Genomic DNA, 17,380 nt, shown 5'->3' with positions numbered 1-17,380 from the left:
CTTATAAGATTCATATGTGTGTGTGAATGGAAGATGAGCAGCGAATTATATATTAGACTAAAATTTGATGCCGTACATACAATTTCTCCATATATCAAGTTTGAGAAGGTCATATTTTAAACATTCCTTGAAAAATACATGAATTCATACAAACAATTTCCTTCTAAAAATAACTTCCGAAACTTAATTTCGCCAAGTATGAAATCTGAATGAATGATACAAACAATTTACTATGTCTAGCTTTTAGAGCAGCATGAAATGGAGAATACTTTTGTCAAAACTAGTTGCTAATCTAATTCACCGGCCATAACAATCAAAATTCTCATTTATAAGTTTTTCACCCTATATATAACCTAATGCACCGGCCATGTTCATCAAAGTTCTACGGAGTGGCATGGAAAACATGTTATATGGAAAAAGACCTGACGAGATTTGTTGGTTGAAGTTAATTAGTCGGCTGCCTAAAAATGTTCGTATTTACTTAGAATCTTGTTATATTTAACGTTAAATCATTGAATCTTGCCAAAGGCAAAAAGGAGAAAGTGATAACATCTCTTATGTAGTTTGATATTTTATAATGAATCAAATCCATGATCACAGACAAATTTCAAGTTTCCTAGATATCATGTTTCCTAGGTTCAACAGATATGGCAGCCATTTGCTCTGGATTCTATAGGTTTCTACAAATCGAAGATCAAAAATAGTCAAATTTTGCGACGACTAATATTATTATTATCCTAGGCAAAAGTGGTTATTCCCTGTCTAGTAAACTTTTCCAATATTATATAACCCTTCTCTTTCTAGTTTCTTCGATTTATATATATACGTATTAAACACTACCATCTTTTCTTTGTGTTGTCGGTAACTCATGAATCACATTGAGGTAAGAGAAATTGAGTTAATTTCCGGACTGAAATCACATTGTAGTAAATTGACGTTCATATGATCGGAATCACTGTTGAGGTTTTGGGATGTAATTTTTTTCGTTATTATTACCGACGTTTTTCTTTTTGGCGGTGATCAGAGAAGTACCATTTGTTTGAGCTGGTATGCAAGTTCATCATGTACTTATTTAAGCAAGTGCGTATTAACTAGTTTCAAATTTCTTCCATATCCATAATCCTCCTCCTACATTTTGTTTTTCTCTTTTCTCTCTATCTATTCTTAGTTTATAACACGTTATCAGCACGTTTTCGCTCATTCGTTCCATAAACTCTATGACGATCTATGAGATGTTGGTGCAACTTTTGTTGCTTATTATCCATACTCACGATCTATGAGTTCAAATCTATTTTGATTATATTTTGTCTACATATATACTTTGTTTATATTACTCAATTCTATGTTTATAATTGCTTATATTAGTGAGCCTGAAGTTTCGCTAATAATTCTCAAATATGAACTTTTTGAGATTATGAACCTGAAGTTCAAATATTACAGTAGACTTGCAATTCTAATTGTTTGCATAAACCTGAAGTTTTGTGCATGTACATGTGATCCATTGTTCACAAAATTCAAACCTGAAGTTTCGATATTGATATTTCTTTCATATGAACATGAAGTTCTAAACAACATAATTAGATCTATAATGATCGATGTGGTCTTGAAAAAGAGTATCTAACGGTGAAAGATCCGCTTGAGTTTTGGCAAGCATTGGTTGATCGGTTACTAAGAGCATGATATGAATGGACGCATTTGCGCCTTCTAATATGGATCATGATATGACTATAGTTATGGCTTAACCATTTTCGACCCATTTAATGGCACTTTACAAATCCCTCTTTGAATAGCAATAAGACCAAAATTAATCATATTAATCAGTCTCTTGGGAAATCTAAGCCATGAGTGGATGTCACTTCACCCAAGTTGACAATGTTTTTGTGGCTAAATTGAAATGTTAAAGACATGATCAATGGGGGTGTTCTTAACACCGATTAATATTAAGCCTATCATAATGGTATTCTGGACACCGAGTTATTAGGATTGATATGAGTGTCTTAACTTAAGGTTATTATACGAGTGAATATGGTTACTTTACTCCCCAATATGTGCACACAAATACTTTTCATGTCATAATTTGGCAATCAAAGGCCATTGTTCACAATTATGTGCACCATTTATGAGCATTTATATTTACCAAATTTAGCTATTAATAACATGGAAATTCATCGGTTTCTTTATGCGGTTTTGCCCATTAACAGCCCAAAACATCATCATTCTTAGGTTTTGAATTGTATGTATATTAATTACAATTTATTGGTTTCATTGATGGATGTTTCCATAATAAGGTAGTAGTTTTGGAGTTGTATGACCATTGATAACCTCTATTTATTGTTTTATCAATTCAGGTCTAGAAATTGGTTTTTTTTTACAGCCTATTTGTTGTGGTATTGGTTTTTCATGAAACTTATTGCTTCCATAATATCAGATTTATTGAAGGGACTAAGGTATGTGTTTTTCCATTTCATTATTTGAATTTAATCTATTCATTTCACGACATACTTCGTTTTATGAATTACAGTGAACTCGATAATCGAGACCTAAAACCTCTTTATCCAACTATAGAGGGCATGAAGTTCCTCACGAGTAATATGATAAGTGGGGAGATGTAGTGTATCATGTTAACACCATGAACATAAAGGAAGGACATAAGAGGTGTTCCCCCTTGACCATGTTTTCTCGGTCCTTTGTAGGTTGAGACTTCCTCGTCTTATACTTGAGTGGAAATATTAGAGGTTCATATAGAAAAGGGCACATATATTGTTGTCTTTCCTCTACCGGGCATCTTTTGTGATATTGTCCAGAGTATATGACTATTGGCAAGATGTTTTTGTCAGAAATCTGACTACCAGCAATTTTTTTCTCGATTACTCATCTTGTTGAAAGATAGTCCTTATGCATATTTATGAGAATCAGAGGAAACACTTGGCTATTTAAGCTCTGCATGTACCCATTGCAAATATACTCATTGTGCAGGTCATAAGAATATGACTAATTCGGCCCACATATATTGAAGAAGCAATATTATGGTATGAGATTATGGAATTCAAGTATTTTTTATTTTATTCGGTTATGTAATTAAAATTGATCGAAACCCGGAGTTTCTTGATCAAACTATATGAGGACCTGAAGTTATTTGAAAGTGATATTGTCAAATTATTGAAATGAAGTTTCTCAAAACTTATGTAATCAACAAGGACCAAAAGCTCCTTAGAGCTATACAATATGGTTTTTTTGTGATCCATAATTATATGAGAGCATGAAGCTCCAATTTATTTTGATACAATATTATTGTGAAATTAGAGGAGAGAAACAAGATTATCATATTCGTGAAGGTAACTAGACCAGAAGTTCTTGCACTTCTTCACCAATGGAACTATAAGTTTCCATTCTCACATTTTACTTATCCTTGTTCCTTACCATTTTAGAGTTTGTTAATTATTTTCCTCTTCTAAATTTTATTGTTACTCATACGGGCCAGCAACTTTATAGCACGAACATATGAATTTCAAATGTCATGTTTTTGAACCAGAAATTCAAATTACTAAATTATAGAACATAAGTTCTAATGGTAAAAGCTCAAGCCCGAAGCTGAGTATGTAAATTAAATTAATGAACTTGAAGTTTCAGTTTAGTTATCTGGAACCTGAAGTTTTCGGCACCAAATTTATTTGAACTAGAAGTTCAACATATGAAATCTGAGAACTTGAAATTCCAACATTATAAATTTGAACTTGAAGATTCGATTACACATATGATTGATGGCTCTAGAAGAGCACATAATATCCCCTATTTACAAGAAGTGACTTCAATATGGTTCCAGAATATGTATTGAGATCCCACATTGCCCGAAGGAGGGGAGGAGAAGTGTTGCAAACATACCTCCCCATGGTGAGACTAATTTTGGGTTGGCACCTCAAGCACAAAATTGTAGAGCGAGCGAGATCCAAAGCGGACAATATCTCACTATATCGCCTATTACGTGTGTTAAATTCTACAATATAGTGAGACACATAATGTCATGAACCAGAAGTTCATTGAACCAAAATAATTATTTTGGCATGACTAGTTACATCATATTTTACCTACAGTGTTGTTTGAAATCAGTAACAACTTTTGATGCTTGCTAGCTAATGCTACTCATAGCAAATTGTTTATTTGCTGCATATTTTTTTTTTTGGTTTGTCACTTTAATGAGACACTTCTCTTGTTATGAAAGGGAGAAAGATTGTTCCTGAAGAGCAACATGAATTGTTGTGGAATATCTACCTATTGTCTCATTTTGAGCTTGAGGAATATCACAGCTACTGACTTAATAAAAACTATTGTTGACAAAATTATATGCTAGCAGAAGAAAATTTACTTGGGTAAAATCCCTGAGACTAACCATATTAACAAAAATAACCTTGCCCTCGTTTGATTTGTGGGAAGAATGAGTATCTAAGTGACATGGTTTTCCTGACGAGAAATGTCATTAAAATTGTCCGAGTTCCTAATATGGCGGCTACAATATTACACATACAAAGGTTAAAAGTACACCATCAAAGGATGATATCTTGGTGATACAATTATACATCAATATGGTTACTCATGAATTTAATATTTTTGACCTTAACCTTGGTTTGGGTTCGCCACCAGCCAATGGACATCTTCACTCGAAAAGAAGTGATATACATTTAAACTCATTTTTATGCATGATCATAATAAGACAGTGTTCCCGCCGTTAGGGGGAGAGAAAAGACTACTGTCATTTGAATAACGGCGTGAATTTGGAGTGGAATGTATCCACCAGGTCTAAAGTTTTAGGCTCCTGAAAATAGAAGATTATACATGTCCTATAATGTTTTATGGTATTATGAATATAGATCCACATTCGCTAAGTATAATTCATCTATGAAAGATGTTTGTCGTAGAAGTGACAATATTTGCCCCAGAATTGGCATGGGTACCCAATATTAATAAGCTCATAGTAGCTAATGCATGCATATAAGAATGTGTGAGATCTATGAATGATGATCATTGATGAAAATTTACATATTGTAGCTACTAAAAACCATTAAGGACTGTATGATGCAATACCACGTTACATTATGAATGTCGACAAAGCATATTATTGGCCAAATTAGATAGAGGCAATTCCAATTAAACTGAATATATGAAACGTGATGAGATACTTAGACCTTTAACCCTACATGATACAAAAAGGGTATTAATTACAATGAAAATAAATCATTATATATGGCATAATGTCTACAAGACACATGGGGATTACAAATATCTTTTCTTATACGTGACAATTTTCTGTAAGTACAGTGTTACATATAGTTATTGACGAGAGACTTACGGCAATTGTCATTGTATATTATAAGGATCTTAAAAGACTTTGCTAAAAGCAAAACCCCAAAAGTACAGCGTCATTATAAGCGTATCGCTTATCAAATCCTTAAATGATCCAAGTATATGAATGATTCGAACGTAAATCGATCCATGAATACTTGAGAGAGTCTGAATATGAGATTCCTTATCGCTTAAGGGAAATGACGTAATGTGCCTTATACATGCAAACATAACTCCCATTAGTGAGACGTGTCTTGGGTTGAAACCCAAGAAGAAAGCCATGAGGGGGAGGCCCAAAGGCGAGCATATCTAGTTATGCTGGGCTATTAAACTAAAATTAACTCATGCAATTGATAGTCTAAAGCTAACTCATATATATTTATTCTGTTATAGTTAACGTGATCAAAATTGCCTCAATGAGTATTATGATTGGACTACAAAACCGAATTCGGATTATGTTGCTACAGATTCTAACTTTCGCGAAGTTATGAATTGTTTAAAGCTCTTGAAGAGCGTATACGAGATGTATCAATAAACGAAGATATTGATATGAGTGGCTAGATATGCCATGCTGATCTTCCAATGGTTTTGAACCATACATAGTAATATGTTAATTAGCTTCTACTGCTTAGTTATTACATAATGTATGAATTTGAACATGTGAGGTTGTTTCTAACATTATTTGAGGTAAGACCTATTAAATTGTATAGCTCTGTTGGTATTGCCTTCACTTTGCAGGTATGAAAATCCTGTGATGAGCCCCTGTATGCAAAACGAACAAGATCTCACTTCAGTAATAGACAAATCAAATCGTTATTTACTGTACATGAAGCTTGCAACAATTAGGGGGAGAATCTTATCAGGGGGAGCATCCAGAAGTATGTTACCTAAGACATATGCGCGTTGCACTTTTTTTCTCCTTCGACCAGGGTTGTTTTTTCCCACATGGTTTTTATTACCTGGCAATGTTTTTAACGAGACAACACTAAGCGCATCCAACATCAGATTATTAATAAAATCCAAAGGGGAGTGTTGTAAATATTATAATATATGTGGATGTCTTTGTAAATACTCATTAGTTATGTCCTTAAGATGTAAATTATACTCCTATATAAATGAGCCTACTGAGAATGAAAGTGACACTTCTTCCTCTTCCTACATTTTGTTCTTCTCTTTTCTCTCTTTCTATTCTTAGTTTATAACAATATGACATTTCTCATTCGCTGTATTAATCAAACGTAGAGTACACATAACAGTTCATCTCAGTATGTTGACAACACCCAAAATCAAGCCTCATATTCGATTCTTAATAATTAGGTGGGACATACACCATTTTAGATTCATGTATGTATTACTACGTGAATGCTATGTGTTAGTAAACGCATAGCTACTTTTACCCCGAATTATTCACTCACGTCCTAGTAAGTAAATGTGCCCTCAATAGCTACTAAGCACCAAATTAAAACTGAAAAGATTACTTTGCCAACAACAAATAATATAACACCATAACATGAAAACAACTATACGCAACGACTCTTCATGACGATCTTCATTTTAGCAATCAAGTAAAATGAGACTCTAAGTTGGTGATCAATGTTGTTAATGAGAATTTCATCTCAAGTTATAGAAGCATCAAGACATTGGCGAAGAATTTTGACATGATCACTTTCAACATATATACATAGAAGCAAAGTTCATAGTAGATACATGTGCAAACTGTGGTCACCATCATAATGCAGAGAAAACCTGGCACCTGGAATTGCCAGAGCTAATCCGCTTCATGAGCTCGGAGTTAATGGTGCCTTTTTTTATTTTTTATTTTTTTTTTGGTGTAAAAGGGGTTTGGAGTTTGGAACCAAGCCTAGCTAGGAGGCTCAGCCTCACACCTTGTTCCATTTGTTATGTTAATAGTAAAATTTTGCAAAGAGGAGGACATAGCAAGCTCACTAACATAGTATCTCAAAAATGTAACCTACCACCTCAAGACTAGGAACCACCATTCATATAAATGTAATGGATATAACAACCTGTGAGACATATGAAAAATATCAAACTTTTTCTCACTTGTCAAAATACCAAAAAGCCGTGTGTGTATACGTAATACATCAATAAAGATTGAGTTTACATTGCAGTAAAGATAACTCTTGTTCGGGTGGTGTGACTGGCCGGAAAGAAATGATATGAAAAAGAAAATCTCGTATATAGAAAAAAAAATACTACAAACAAAAATAATATACATAGTTCATTGATTTGAAATGGTATGTGAATGACAAATCCCCAATCCAATCTTTTGCCAAAGTAAAGAAATAGCAGTAGTATGTCATACAATTAGCAAGCCACTTATATTCAGTTGCATATGAACCTATATTAGAGCCAGTTAAAATTGACCCGAATCATTGAGCAAATGAATAAATTAAAAAGCAACAACCAACATTGCTATACATGGAGCCGATTCAAAGAAAATTTCCTAGCAAGATGAAACACACTCGATTGGTGAAGTGACTCGAAAGCCGATCACAGCTACTCTAGGGGAAAATGTCGATGGGGAAAAAAAGGCAAAAACATGAATGTATTTAGCTGTTAATGGTAAAAAAACGAAAAAAAAATAGACAGTTTAACTGTTAAGCTGAAACTGGCAATGGTGTGGGAGGCCACAGAAGTACACTGTTCCCATCTGTGAGACCAGGAGGAAAAAAAAAATCTGTTGGGTATCACAGCTTCGGACAAGCAACTGGAAACCGGATGAGCCGGTGGAATTAAAAAAATAAATAAATAAATATTCCATCCGCTTAAAATGTTCCCTCAGTCACACGTCCTATCACTTCTCTTCTTTCTTCTTCTTCTTCTTCTTCTCTCTCTCTCTGCCTCTCTGTGTTGCCTATGAGACACCACCCTTCTCTCTGACCTTACGGAAAGCTATTAGTACTTCGCCGGCGATTTTACTCCGATTAACCCCACCGCCGGTATTGCATCGCTAAATGCGACCTGACTTGTTCGCTTAGTTCACCGGTTACCACTACCGCTGTTTCCTTTTTTGATTTCTCCGGCGATCGCCAAAACGCCACCGTTTTGTTTATTTTTGTGATTTGAGCTCCGATCATGATTTTCATTGGTTCGTGTTGGTAGTGTGTGTGATCGTGGTTGAATCTCCGCCGTACGATTGAGGCGGGCGATCGGCGGTAGAGATAAGGGAATTGAGCTTACGGGAGTGGAATCGGAGTCATGCTGGATCTTAATCTCAGCGCGGTAGGGTCGTCGGAACAAGACGACGCCGTCGTCGTCGTCGGCGGCTCGTCTCACGGCATGTTCCCGGAAGGCTCCGGCAGCGCGACGCAAATGGACGAGTCCGGGACGTCGAACTCGTCCGTCGTCAATGCCGACGCCTCCAGCACCAACGACGACTCGTGCTCCGCACGCGCCGCCGTGACGACGCTCAACTTCGATATTCTCAAGGTCGGCGGAGGAGATGAAGAAGAGGAGGACGACGTCGTTGTGACCAAGGAGCTGTTTCCGGTGAACAGCTGGCCGGGGACTGGGCAGCAGTACTCGCCGGCGTCATCATCGGCGAGGCAGAGCTTGATCGAGCTTGGGTTCAATCATGGTGGGCCGCCGGCGGAGGTGAGGCTGGTTCAGCAGAAACAACCACAACCGCCGCCGCCGCCGCCGCCACCGCAGGTGAAGAAGAGCAGGAGAGGGCCCAGGTCTCGGAGTTCTCAGTATAGAGGGGTCACTTTCTATAGAAGAACTGGTAGATGGGAATCACATATTTGGTTAGTCAAATTCTCATTCACTCCATTGGTTCAACTTCATGGTTTTGATTATTCACGCTTTAAGTAATTTTAATCCCAATTATTTAATTTTTGGGTGGGTGCAGGGATTGTGGCAAACAAGTGTATTTGGGTATGGATTTTTTTGACCTTGTCTATATGATTGACTTGTATTAGTGATAATCCAAACTATTTGGTATGTTTTTTCTGTTTGGGAAAGTTTTTTTTGATGAAAAACATGGATTTTTGATATATAGGTGGATTTGACACTGCTCATGCTGCTGCTAGGTAAAAGGCTTACTCACACATTTGCTTGAATTTCATTCTGTTTATCATCGTGGGAACCGTAAGTTTTACTCTTCTCGCTTTGGATTTGCTGAATTTAGAGCCTACGATAGAGCTGCTATTAAGTTCAGGGGAGTTGATGCTGATATCAATTATAATCTCAGTGATTATGAGGAGGATATGAAACAGGTTGGATGATTTGACAAGTCTCTTGATGAAACTAAAATCTGTGCAGTTTCAATTTCTGAGTGTAGTGAGATTCTGATCTATATCTAATACATGTGCAGATGAAGAATTTGACAAAGGAAGAATTCGTGCACATACTACGTCGGCAGAGCACTGGTTTCTCGAGAGGGAGCTCAAAATATAGAGGGGTTACACTGCACAAATGTGGTCGTTGGGAAGCTCGAATGGGGCAATTCCTTGGCAAAAAGTGAGGACTCTCTTATGAATTTGATTTATTTATTTATTGTTTGGATGGGTCTAGGTATAATAAGGATATAAGGTGTTGACTTGAACTGTGAATCTATTATTGTAAATTCTCGATATTGTTGTTTTTCTCTTTAGAATGAGTCTGAGTGCCTATTTCAAAGAAAAAGAATTGTGGGCATGGTGGTTTATCGTGGGGGTAACGATGCTTGCATGCAGGTATATATATCTTGGGCTATTCGACAGTGAAGTAGAAGCTGCAAGGTCCTAATGATCATGAATTACACTACCTGACACTGAATTTATTACCTTAAATTCTCAACCTCATTGGGTTCCATCCAACACTTCTCTCCCTTTTGATTTTCTGCTATTAGGGCTTATGACAAGGCAGCTATCAAATGTAATGGAAGGGAAGCTGTCACCAACTTTGAGGCAAGTACTTATGAAGGGGAGATGATATCAGACGCTGGTAATGAAGGTATAATAGAAATGTGTACAAATATATTGCACATAGGCATCATTTTTTCAAACAAGTTGTTGACTTATGTCAAGTTCTTTCTCCTGATAGATGTACTTGATTTTTTTTCAATGCAGATGGCAACCACAATCTTGATCTGAATTTGGGAATATCTCCCCCTTCATTTGGTAGTCGTCAAAAGCAAGGCGAAGGGCAGCTTCAGTTCGATTCTGGCCCTTGTGAGGGGCAAAATGGAAAGACTACGAGGGTAACTTGATTTTTCTTTAATACATCTATCACGTCTGTTAGATTTCATTAGGTTATTCAAAGGGCGTCCCCGTTCAAGGGTCTCATTGTTTTTTTTTTTTTTCTGTTCTTTTGGCCGGAAAATACTCTGGTTTGAAATGGTTTCAAACTCTAATATAACCTGCATTCATTACTTTCACAACTCTGAAATGGAATCTATAAAAGAATACTGAAGGAGGGCTTGTGGTGGAGTTCAGCTATCATAATACTAGACATCATTTTTTTGGTTTCTGGTTGGTTTAACTCGTCTCTTTCTCCCTTCTTGGTCATAATTGATTGTCTTGTAACCATGTTTTTCTGCTACAAATAAACAGTATACTAACTTTGCAGATGGAGCCCAATGCAAATGCAACAATGAATCCTCCACCTTTCAACGGCGTAACTATGACATCAGAGCACCCTCCTTTATGGAATGGTGTATATCCTAATTTCTTTCCGAATCAGGTAACATAAGTTTTATTTTGAACAACACAACTTTTTGGCATGGCCTAGATGCTGGACTTTTCTAAAACAACCTCCCATATTGATATCACTCATATCAAATGTAGGTTAACGTAATGGAGAATTAGCTGGCCATAGAACAGAACTTCATTACTAATTTAACTTTGTGTTGGTGCTTGCATAATAAGTTGAGACTTTATATTCTGTGTCATACACCTTCATTATGAGTAGTGGGATTAAGAAAATAACAAGATAGACCGGGGTCCTTCTTGTGTTGGGATGACTTTATAAGCTGAATTGGAACTGCCCCTGCTGATATGGTGCAGTTCATTCATAATTGTATCAAGGCCTGAAGAGTAACTTGTATTCCCCGCACTACTAAGAAATATTCAGTAAAAATTGGCTAAAGTTGAAGTATAACCTTCCGAATATTGTTTAAGTGTTTATTTCTTTCTCTTTGGTATATTCTGAATACTGATTCACTCTTGAACCATTTTAACAGGAAAGAGCAACAGAGAAGAGAATTGCATTAGGATCTCAAGGACCTCCCAATTGGGCTTGGCAAATGCATGGCCAAGTCAGTGCCTCCCCAATGCCACTGTTCTCTACCGCAGCATCATCAGGATTCTCATTTACAGCTACCACTCCGTCCGCTGCTGTCCTCCCCTTAATCCCCTCGAACCCAGCCGCCCTCAATCTCTGTTTTACATCTTCAGCCACTGCCGCTCACCGTACCCCTCAATAAAACGACTACCACATTGAAGCCATGGTAGCCGATTGCGTCCATATATTTAAAGGGCATCCAGAACAAACCGGCCTGCAGTCCTTTAGATTCTTTGTATGATTCAAATAGAGATTGATACATACACCACAACTCGACTCTGACTATGTTTGTCACAACCACACTCTGAACTCTTTGTATTTGATCTTTGAAATATGTTATAGCTGACCTAAGCTCTCATGTAAAGTTTCAAGTTCTTATGGTGGCGCTCATATTCTAAGACTGTTACAGATTTGGATGTTTGTTTGTTTGTTTTAGCCGTAGAATATTTGTAACTTTGTACTTGCTGCAAGCTTAGACCCCACAATTGAAAAGCCAGGGCCATGTAGAGGAATAATTCTAGTTGCTAAGATACTCTGCTAAAAAACAAAAGGGTGTACAAGTACGCTGCTACATAATGCAATGGGACAATTTTTAGTGATGGGTGCTGTAGATATTGCTGCTTTAGTAGTGGAAGTCTTGAAGAGGAACAAAGCTTGGAAAAAGTAGGTCGTTTCCCAGTTGCTTTTCATTGGAAAGCAATTTTCTAAGTACTAAGGAAGATCAAAACCCAAATCTTTGTAGGAAAGATTGACAAGAAAACTCATTGGTTACTTTGACTCCTCTCTAACAATAAGAGGATTTCCTTTCTAAAGGCCACCCACGATCAGGGTCAAGTTCCCATTAAAAGGATATAATTTATTTCTTTCCATATATATACGTATGTATTAAGAGCAGAAAATATTAACTGAATTATATTTTTGTGTGTTATTTGTATACGTATATATGTTTATAAATACAAGGGATTGTAATTTACAATAACTAATCATCCCTGTATAGAATTTATGATCTTACATTTAGGGTCGATTATGTGATATTGTGATTACATAGGTTTGAAGCCAACAATTAAAATGTGGACCATATTCTTCGTTTTACATCTGTCATGCTTTTATCTCCTCCTCCATAATTCAAAAATCTCGACTCCACTCCCCACTTCTAATTTGTCCTGGTCTTACACTTCTGTTGGCATTTACATTTGAAAAAGATTTTGAAAAAGATAAGGTCCTTCTGGCAGAATTCTCTGCGAAAGTCTAATCTGTTAATCTCTCGGCAGCAGTTTGAGCAGAGGCCAAGTCCTGACCACTATGTATATGGAGTTCAGTTCTCGCCCACAGCTGTGATCCTTCAAGGAAATAGAAAAACTGATCCTTCTCTGACATGTCTGGGAGGTCGAGCATGAGCACCAAGAACTTGCTCACAAATTCTCTAATGTTGTTGGTGTGCTTCAGCTCTCTTAATTGCCGTCTTGCAATGTAATCAATATTCTCCCGGAAGAACTGCGTCTTCAGTTCCTTCTTAAGATCTTCCCATGTAGAAAGAAATAGTACAAACATTTCTCTAGATGTCAATCATATCATTATATTTTGTTCTCCACCATAGTTTGGCATCGCTCGACAACTACATTGTCTCCATGGTCACTTTCGATTCTTCTGAGTATGGCTTCCCGGCTCGGAAGTACTGCTCCATATCAAATAAGAAATTCTCAAGCTCATTGGCGGCTTGCACCCCTCCATAAGCTTGAGGTTTCGATTTCTTCACCTTACTGTAGTCTGTCACATGTTGGTTTTCCATCTCTCAGATGGTTAGATTAAGATTGATGTTCATCTCTATCAGCTAGTGTTTGAATGCATCAATAGTGGTTCGGACATCTTTCGCCATGGTGTCTACAGTCACTTGTAGAGTGTCTAGGGTATCACTCATCTCCCCCATCTGCTCATGTGAAACATAACCTCGATCCTTCCCCGAGTCTATTTCTACCCTCATGGCTTTTATCTTCTTAAGAGCCGCAACTTGATTCCTCAACTCTTCAAGGTCATTAACTCGCATCGGCAAATTATCTAGGTCGACTGGGTCGAGTGTGGCAGTAATATCGATCAGCCTGTTAGGAACCCCTGCTAGTTTCCCAAGCTATTGATCTTAAAAATCGAATTGTTGTTGATTTGTCATCCTCCCCGTCATGACTTGAGCCTTCGAGCCAAGTTGGCTCTGATACCAGCTATCACGGGCCGACTTTGCAAGGGTGCAAAGTGGACCGTGCGGCACTCGCTAGCCTTGAGCAGACAAAAAAATCAGCTTTGTGTGCACCTAGCTATACTAGTTTCGTAGTCCAACCATCGCCGACTAGGAACCCCTCCCTAAAAAGCAGACCAAATTCTCACTTGGCAGCATAAAACATCAAACTGCCAAGAGGGGTCAAGCTAAATAAAATAAAATTAAAATTACAATAATACCATTAACACACAAACAACTAACCATGGGCTTGACTCCTGACCTTGGACAAGGTTTCTTGCGGCATTACAAGTCTGCCCCTAACACTTAACCTCTTGGGTTGGAGATGGCCTGTTTAACGGCCATAGTTAAATTCAATATTTATAAAAATAATAACAAAAAAAGTAAATAGTTGAAAACCTTATAAAAAAGATCAATTTACTTCTCCCACCATTGGATTTGAATCCGATGATGTCAAGTAGGTCAACATGACCCTTCCTTATTTTAGAGTAAAATAACAGTTACACTAGTAAATTAGTTTTTTCTTTTCTTTTTATAATGACGGTGTTACACGTATAATGCAAGCACAACTACTGTCTTATAGTCTTTTCTTGATAACTATTCTAACCTTGGTTCCTTTGGATTTGGTCCAATGATGTCGAGTATGTGAATGTGACTCTTCCTTATTATATATTGCAATAATTGTTGCACTTACCATTTAATTTTTTGTAACGTCAATGTTACACGTATAATGCATGCACAGCTCGTAACCTCATTGTCTTATTATATATTTTACTCATAATTGTTCTGATTTTACCTCTCCACCATTGGATTTGAATTACATGATGTCAAGTCAGTAAACATAGGCTCTCCGTTATTGTAAAGTGAAATAACCGTCGCACTTGCTGATTAATTGTTTTGACCTTGTTTTCATCTATGTATGTCGAGCTTATCCGCCTTAGTATCTCGATCTATATATACCTCATCTATTCTTCCCCCAAGATGCGAAACTAAGTTTTTACCTATTGATTAAATGTGTATAGCGAGAGATAGCCCCGTCTTGAAACTCTTTCATCCAACTTCATCTTTATGAAAATAGTTTTCCTCGTTGATAGATAGTTCATAGAAATGGGTGGCATGGGAAAAAGGACATGCAACTGTAAGGTATAATCAATCACTTTTGTTCTTCTTCTTAAATGTGTCCGTGCCATCACTTCTGCTCTCTAATTTCCCCAAAAATTGTGTCTATATAATCTTTGAACATGTCAACATGAGCTTCTGGTTAACCAACACATTTCCCCCTCATAGGGATTCTAGAATGGAAAATAAAACTAATTTTATTTTCATACCATGATTTCCCATCAAACAAACGGAGCTTAAATTTAATCAAAATCAAAATCAAAATCAAAATCTCTTTAAGCCATGCCAATTTATTCGAGGATTTTACACAATTTTCCAAAATTTAGGGAAATCTACTTCTGAAGATGCTTGGTCTATGCATAAATTAATGTTTTTCTTTTTTACACAAATCTTCTAGTTGTTTTCATTTATTTAGTCAACAAACATTTATTCTATTTTTTTTTTATGGCACCCATTTTTTTGACTTTGATTCAGAGCTAATTGATTTGAATGTCAAGAATATCTCCAGGTGCAGTGAGTCTGCAGACTCACCAGTTTGGTCCATCCTTGACGAACTCCAACATGACGAGTGAGGCCATCGTGAAGGAGGCGAAGGACCATATTCTGTCAGGGGATATATTTCAAGTCGTATTGAGTCAGCGATTTGAAAGACGAACATATGCTGACCCATTTGAAACATATAGATCCCTGAGGACTGTAAATCCCAGTCCATATCTCACTTACCTGCAGGTTATAGGGTGTATGTCATTGTGATTTACTTCTTTTGTTGGTTTGGTTCATCATATCAACTATAATTGTCAGTTTCTTAATTTCTAATATTCCTGTTTGAACAGGTCGCTTCCAGTCAAGAAATTCTAATGAGTGCAAAGAAGATAATATGACAAATCATTTTTCTACATCTAAATTTTTATTCTGTTACTTTTGATTTGTGCAGATGAGTACGTTACGTTTTTTTTTTTTTTTTGTGTTAAATCAGTAAAATCACAAATTCTTATTGATATGGTGTTGTAAACAGAAAAGGATTGTGAACCGGCCATTAGCCGGAACTGCCAGAAGAGAGGAAAGAGTAAGAGGACAAACAGATGGAAGTTCAGCTTCTGCAGGATGAGAAGCAGTGTGAAATTATAAACTGTTTCTGTTCTACCCCTTCTTTTAGCTTCTGTATAGGAGATCATGGGACGTCGATCGTGTATGCAGCTTTAGATGTACATTTATAACTAATGGATTGTCTGTAACAAAGGGGTTGAAGGAGAAAGAGCCTCGAGCTCTTTGATAATAAAGATCTTAAATTCACCTACACCCTTAAACAAGTTGAACCTATTGGAGGAGTATTGGAGGTATGGCTATGCTCATGGAAGTATGGTTATACAGAGCATACATGGGTGCTATGGTCTCCCAAATCCGAGGATGAATGGCTGACTTTCCAGGCTTACATTTACTGTTTATATCTTACGTGTATATTTTACATTACTTGTATATTAGTTTGAACTAATCTAGTTTAAGTTAACTTTAGAGGTGTGATTATGTAAGTGTATGACAACTACTTATAGGTTGTATGCAGTTGTTGGTCTCCTCTTCTGCAGCAGCATGATGGCTGTTGTTGGTCTCTTAAAACAACATGGTGGTCTCGGTTTCTATGCCACAGCTGTGTTTCCTTGTTCCTTGTTCCTTTAAGATTAGTCTTGTATGTGTAAGAGAAGTATGAGTGATGAAATGTGTTTCTCACCCAACCTCTTCTATATATGGTTTAGGTTTGTAACCTTGTTTCTTACGTATCAAGAAATATCAGAAAAGCTTCCTCAAAGTTTTGTGTTTGGTTTTTTCCACATGGTATCAGAGCATGGTTCATGGCTTGACATCAGGTTCCATGGCCTGCCTCTTCTTGGTCGGTTTCTCCATCCTATTTTGGAGGAAAGATCTGTTTAGGGGTTCTAGTGTGACCTCAGTTTCTGGTTTCTTCTTTCCTCTGTGGAAGAGAGATATGTTAAGAGTTCTTTTGTATAAGACTCTATTTCTTGACCAATGATTTTGTCTTTCCTCTATGGAAGAGAAATCTATTGAGGGTCATGTTCTGATCTTTTCCATCCTATCTTGGAGGCCGGAGAGATCTGTTGTCCGGGGTTCTTATGGGATATCATCTTTGCCGATGTTGGACTGTTAGTATCTATCCATGATTTCTTCTTTCTATTTTGAAAGAGAAATTCTTTTTTTTTTTTTTAAATTCCATCTTTATCTTTTGGTTATTGATTTCTTCTTTCCCTTTCCGATGTTGGACTATCGGGGTTTTAAGTTCTGTGGAGGTGAAGAAAAAGAAGGAAGTCTTCTGGGCAACACCTTGGCAGTCCTATCAACATGTGGAGGATACATGAGCTTTTTGCTATCCTGAGAAGATCTGCTGGGATTTTTTGC

At 36.9% G+C, this 17,380-nt stretch overlaps 2 protein-coding genes across 3 annotated transcripts; both read left to right on the top strand.

Moving 5' to 3' along the window:
• The first annotated feature begins 8,559 nt into the window (after positions 1–8,559).
• On the top strand, positions 8,560–12,042 carry LOC101295120 (ethylene-responsive transcription factor RAP2-7-like). The gene is made up of 10 exons (XM_004295949.1): positions 8,560–9,107; positions 9,212–9,237; positions 9,362–9,392; positions 9,491–9,578; positions 9,677–9,822; positions 10,038–10,082; positions 10,193–10,287; positions 10,413–10,543; positions 10,912–11,025; positions 11,525–12,042. Exons 1-10 carry the CDS (start codon positions 8,560–8,562, stop codon positions 11,765–11,767), a joined length of 1,467 nt encoding a protein of 488 aa, XP_004295997.1. The 3' UTR covers positions 11,768–12,042.
• Positions 12,043–14,836: 2,794 nt separating this feature from the next.
• LOC101307184 (anthranilate synthase component I-1, chloroplastic-like) lies at positions 14,837–16,774 on the top strand. Of its 2 annotated transcripts, XR_184277.1 has the most exons (3): positions 14,837–15,696; positions 15,805–15,909; positions 15,987–16,774. XR_184277.1 is itself a non-coding variant. In XM_004294640.1 (2 exons), exons 1-2 carry the CDS (start codon positions 15,461–15,463, stop codon positions 15,850–15,852), a joined length of 288 nt encoding a protein of 95 aa, XP_004294688.1. In that variant the 5' UTR covers positions 14,837–15,460; the 3' UTR covers positions 15,853–16,774. The 2 variants fall into 2 exon arrangements, 1 of the variants encoding a protein (XP_004294688.1); XM_004294640.1 differs by having other exon boundaries at positions 14,837–15,700; positions 15,805–16,774.
• Positions 16,775–17,380: the final 606 nt, after the last annotated feature.

Source organism: Fragaria vesca, linkage group LG3 (genome assembly GCF_000184155.1).
Source record: "Fragaria vesca subsp. vesca linkage group LG3, FraVesHawaii_1.0, whole genome shotgun sequence".
NCBI classification, from domain to species: domain Eukaryota; kingdom Viridiplantae; phylum Streptophyta; class Magnoliopsida; order Rosales; family Rosaceae; genus Fragaria; species Fragaria vesca.
Note: the sequence above shows the minus strand (reverse complement) of the source record. Positions and strands in the feature narration are given on the sequence as shown.

What these genes read in the sequence shown, in the direction of transcription:
- LOC101295120 (XM_004295949.1), top strand. Translation starts at nt 8,560, where the DNA reads ATGCTGGATCTTAATCTCAGCGCGGTAGGGTCGTCGGAACAAGACGAC. An exon ending in ACTGCTCATGCTGCTGCTAG is followed by an intron (nt 9,393 to 9,490) that starts GTAAAAGGCTTA and finishes TGCTGAATTTAG; the next exon opens with AGCCTACGATAGAGCTGCTA. An exon ending in GGGCAATTCCTTGGCAAAAA is followed by an intron (nt 9,823 to 10,037) that starts GTGAGGACTCTC and finishes GCTTGCATGCAG; the next exon opens with GTATATATATCTTGGGCTAT.
- LOC101307184 (XM_004294640.1), top strand. Translation starts at nt 15,461, where the DNA reads ATGTCAAGAATATCTCCAGGTGCAGTGAGTCTGCAGACTCACCAGTTT. An exon ending in CATATCTCACTTACCTGCAG is followed by an intron (nt 15,701 to 15,804) that starts GTTATAGGGTGT and finishes CTGTTTGAACAG; the next exon opens with GTCGCTTCCAGTCAAGAAAT.